Source organism: Physella acuta, unplaced genomic scaffold (assembly GCF_028476545.2).
Source record: "Physella acuta isolate Inbredline_101_S28 unplaced genomic scaffold, ASM2847654v3 ptg002344l, whole genome shotgun sequence".
In the NCBI taxonomy this organism is placed as follows: domain Eukaryota; kingdom Metazoa; phylum Mollusca; class Gastropoda; family Physidae; genus Physella; species Physella acuta.
The window spans coordinates 120-5,327 of record NW_026733838.1 but is presented as its reverse complement, the minus strand read 5'-3'; the positions used below and the strand labels follow the sequence as shown (position 1 = coordinate 5,327).

Sequence of the window (5,208 nt, the reverse complement as noted above, 5' to 3'; positions counted from 1 at the left end):
TGGCCGCCCCGGGGCTGATCCCAGGATGGGGGAGGGCAGGAGGCCCCTAAATTGTTAGAAAAATAAATGCAAAGCTGATATTTTAAGCTGATATACTGAATTATCGGGTCTACGACAAATTCCCGAAAGACACTTGCCCGAATGCCGTTTGCCCGGAGGCCGATTTCCCGAATGGATACTTGCCCGAAAGTGACAAATTATTTTCATTATAAATTCTATTTCGTTGGTGTGTGTGTGTGGGGGGGGGGGGGGGTGGAGGGTCGGGTCGGGTCGGACGTTCTTCGGGATTTGTAAATGTAAATGTAGTGTGAGAGGGCGCATAAATGGCTCGCTACGCCTCAGAGATTTACTTCATGTTTAGACTTGTGTACGGGTTTCTTTTAGACATTTTCTCCCGGTGTGCGGCAATCAAAAGTTCCTGGAGGGGGGGGGGGGGGGGCGGCACGTTAAAATACTTTGGCCCACATTATTCCGATTGTATGTATGTGTCGTTTCTGTTGAGAGTTTGACAAAAGCATGTTTTATAATAGTATACCGTGTTTACCAGTAGCATAAACCTTATTAATATGTTGTGTACATTGCTAAGGTGTGTCACGTTTTGTGTGTATAATAAGTTAACGTGTGTGGGGAGCTTATACATCTAAATTCAATTTTGGTCGTTTCAAATGATCACATATAAACATACACATACACATGTACATTTACGTACAAACACACTGTCATACGATTACATTACGTAATTAATTTTCCCGGGCTCAGCCTCACCCTCAGGTAACCCAACCCCTACCTAACCCCAGCAGTCCCGCGAGGGGCGGGGCGCCTGACCTGTGCATGCATTAACTCGAACTCTCTACGACTGCGACAACTACAAGCTGTTCAATCTTGTATCTAGTGATGGGGACGTACAGTCAAACACACTAAGGACTATTCCTATTACAGCCATTATGACCTATCTAACCTATAATTACACAATACAATAGTATGGACATTAATACAATTAAAGATCAGACGACCTGCCTAGTGTGAGAGGGGAGAGGAGGGGGGGGGGTTCAGATGTTATAACTGGGGTAAAAAGTTCCCTACCCTAAGCTAATGCCAGTTATAACGTCTGAGCACTACCCCCCTCCCCCCCCCCCCCCCCCTCACACTAGGCATGTTATGAATGCCGCAGCAATATACGTTTAAAGCATCTCACTACGTGCACTCAATTAAACATTACATCTATTTTCTCGTCTACAGTTTGGACAAGATCATGAGTTGAACACAGTGCTAAAGTCTGGTAAACACAACGCTAAAGTTTGGGGTCTAGACCCAGGGTTTCGCTAATATCAGAACTCCATACACAATCCGACAGGTTGTTCTGGAAGTGTATAACTGACTTTTCGTAACATTTAAACTGGGTTTAAGTTTACTTCAACCACCCTACTGGAAACATGGGAAATCATTTCATAACATTGATACCGATTTTGATGGTGACTTTTGTTTGTGTAAGAGCTGTTTGTGATCCGGACATCCCCTCTAGACCAATGCCTGATAGACCTGTCAGCAGCGCTTTGCGTTCAGAGGGTACGGTGGTATCCTGTCCCGCAGGACATCACATAGACGAAGTAACACACAAGTGTAAGGCTTGTCCTGGTGGGACATTCATGACAGCAATGATGAGCAGCGAGAATAAATATGAAAGCTGTGAGAATTGCCTGACTCCTGACGCATCGGTAAGTAGAGAGTGGTTAGGGTGATAATACATTTGGTCGTGTAGTGATGGGGTATTGGTTCGCGTAGGAATAGGACATTTGGTCGTGTAGGGATAGGACATTTGGTCGTGTAGGGATATGGCATGTAGTCGTGTAGTGAGAGGTCGTGTAGTGTTAGGATATTTGGTCGTGTAGTGGTATGACATTTGGTCGTGTAGTGATAGGACATTTGGTCGTGTAGTGATAGGACATTTGGTCGTGTAGTGATAGGACATTTGGTCGTGTAGTCATAGGACAATTGGTCGTTTAGTGGTAGGACATTTGGTCGTTTAGTGGTAGGACATTTGGTCGTGTAGGGATAGGACATTTGGTCGTGTAGGGATATGGCATGTAGTCGTGTAGTGAGAGGTCGTGTAGTGATAGGGCATTTGGTCGTGTAGTGATAGGACATTTATTCCAGTAGTGATAGGACATTTGGAAGTGTAAAGATCGGTCGTGAAGTGGTAGGACATTTGGTCGTGTAGTGATGGGGCATTGGGTCATGTAGGGATAGGACATTTGGTTGTGTAGTGATAGGACATTTGGTCGTGTAGTTATAGGACATTTGGTCGTGTAGTGATAGGACATTTGCCGTGTAGTGATAAGACATTTGGTTGTGTAGAGAGAGAGAGAGAGAGAGAGAGAGAGAGACAAGTTAGCATAGAATTAACTACACTCCCAGCAACAAAATTAAACAGATGCGCTCTACTTTAGGCGCCCCGTGTGTGCCTTTAGGTTAAATGTTAAGGCGTCAAATATTGCAATTGTAAAACCCTCGTACACATTACTTCGTTATAATGTTTTATAATTTATTTCATTTGTATTTCATTTATATTCCATGTTTTTTCTCTGTTAACTCTTTATTTAATGCAAGGATGTTAAAAAATATACTTTAAACCTATATTTGGTCTTGGTAATAGTCTTCAACAATAGTACTCACAACAGACTTGCACGTGCGTACAAGCAGAGAGTAGACACCTGGCATCTCTTATGCACATGTTCAAATGTTTTCTGTTCTTCTGCAAATGTATGAGTAACACGGCCATTCCTTTTCTACCAGACAGAAACAGTAGCCAGCCCATGCACCTCAGTGCGAGACACACACATTATGTGTAAGGACGGTTATTACAGACAGGAGGCGGGCGACAGGTGTGAGTGGAAGTGCCAGTTCTGCCAGGTGTGTGGCACGGGCGACAACTTGGACCTGAATTATGAGGCGAGATCGTGTGGGGGATATAACAACACGGTGTGCTGTCGTCATAACAACATGATGGTCGTCAACAACACGTGTGTAGAGAAACCTGAGTTATCCACATCAACAACAACAACAACAACAACAGCTGTGACTCACAATGTAACTGGAATACCCAATAAAGAGAACTCTGGGAACACTAGAGATAGCAGTGCCTTTATGCTGGTCACTTTGTGCTTGATGACCATATCTATACGCATGATGCTTTAACGTTTCGTAGCTTTCTTAGACGATAATTATATGTGTGTATGTATATGTATGAATGTATTTGGTAATTTGTAACGATAAAAATGTATATCTATGTTTTTAGTAGTGTATGCTGTTTTACTAATGAAATTTCTTGATGAATGATCAAAATGAGAAAACAATCAATAACCAGTAAATGTAGATCGACTGAAAGTTAACAGTTATTATTGAGAATAGAAGACGAGAACAAGTTTTTCATTTAATTGGACTTATGTAGTCTGTCGAGATACTAGGGTCAGGGTAGATTGCAAGCAGTGTTTCTTTCAGACTTTTTTTTCTGCTAGGGAATAGGGATGCAATAGTAAAAGTATATATTTTCTAATTGAATTCTATTTCGTTGGGGGAGAGGGGATGTAGACGTTCTCTCCGCCCCCCCCCCCCCCCCCGAAGAGAACCTGAAATAAACTGATTGCAGGAACTGCATTTTGAGTCAAGATGGGATATGGCTTTTATTTTTTGTTGTTAGCACTTTGTTTACTCTCTGAATATTCCACTAGCACCAAAACATTCCTGGAGATTTTATACTTCCAAGTTATACTTAAACAACGAGGTAAGAAAGATAATCTATTTGTTACTTAAAATTAATATATATATATATATATATATATATATATATATATATATATATATATATATATATATATATATGTGTGTGTGTGTGTGCATGTGTGTGTTTGTCAGTAAAAATGAAGAGCCAGTGATAATGTTGTTTTTACAAGCTTTTATTTAACTCACTTCCTCGTCAGTCGTCAGTCGTCAGTCTAGACGGAAACGCAGGAGTGAAAATTTGGACAGTTCTACTTGACCGATACGATTCACAGTTGGCACGTGGGTCAAGACATGAAGACAATGCAATCTGAATCTAAATTTGACTTAATTGGATGCCTAATTAATATTTTATGAATTAATTAAAATTTGGACCAAATTAGTAGGCATGTCTAGCCAACCACACCACACGCGTCATCACCTTCAATAGCTGCGCCATCACGTAATGGCTGCGTTCAAAAACCATTGCGCGCCTACTGAACGTGATGTTCAGTAGGCGCGCAATGGTTTTTAGTCATGTAACTCTATTGTAAATAAAACATGTAAAGTACTGAAAAAAAAATTCATAAAAAACGTTTTAATAACAAGCTTTTATGTAATGATGCACTAAAAAGTAGAAAATAAATTATAGACTACTATTTAAATAACTATAAAGAAAAGCGTGGGTGTCTTCCTTAGCATTAGTAAAGGTATCCAATAGATACTAAAGTGACCCACGCTGTTCTTTATAGTTATTTAAATAGTAGTCTATAATTTATTTTCTACTTTTTAGTGCATCATTACATAAAAGCTTGTTATTAAAACGTTTTTTATGAATTTTTTATACCAAAAACTTTTTCATTCTTTTGTACTTACTCCCCCCCCCCCCTCCCTTATGCTGACTATGATATTACACCTCTACGACTGCTGATGTAGAACTTTTGTACTTACACCCACCTTATGCTGACTATGATATTACACCTCTATGACTGCTGATGTAGAACTTTTGTACTTACACCCACCTTATGCTGACTATGATATTACACCTCTATGACTGCTGATGTAGAACTTTTGTACTTACACCCACCTTATGCTGACTATGATATTACACCTCTATGACTGCTGATGTAGAACTTTTGTACTTACACCCACCTTATGCTGACTATGATATTATAATTATAATCATCTCTGTTTAAGTGTTATTTAAAATTTACTGCTGCAAGTTAGTTTTCATTTTAGTTACAAAACAAAATTAGAAATTAGAAATAAGTGTCAGCAATGTTATTCAATATTTTTAAAGGCCTTTAATTTAAATAAACCGGAAGTGATCTCCCCTAAACTTTCTCGAATATTCTTATGTAACTCAGAATATAGACATGATTTTTAATTACTTAAACTTTGAAAAATAGATTAGAATATCGTAGAAAAAAGAATTGCGCACCAAGCGAACGC

The 5,208-nt window shown here is 39.6% G+C and overlaps 1 protein-coding gene across 1 annotated transcript; it reads left to right on the top strand.

Moving 5' to 3' along the window:
• Window positions 1–1,216: 1,216 nt before the first annotated feature.
• LOC131933021 (uncharacterized) lies at window positions 1,217–3,589 on the top strand. The gene is made up of 2 exons (XM_059289879.1): window positions 1,217–1,715; window positions 2,794–3,589. Exons 1-2 carry the CDS (start codon window positions 1,434–1,436, stop codon window positions 3,193–3,195), a joined length of 684 nt encoding a protein of 227 aa, XP_059145862.1. The 5' UTR covers window positions 1,217–1,433; the 3' UTR covers window positions 3,196–3,589.
• The last annotated feature ends 1,619 nt before the right edge of the window (window positions 3,590–5,208 follow it).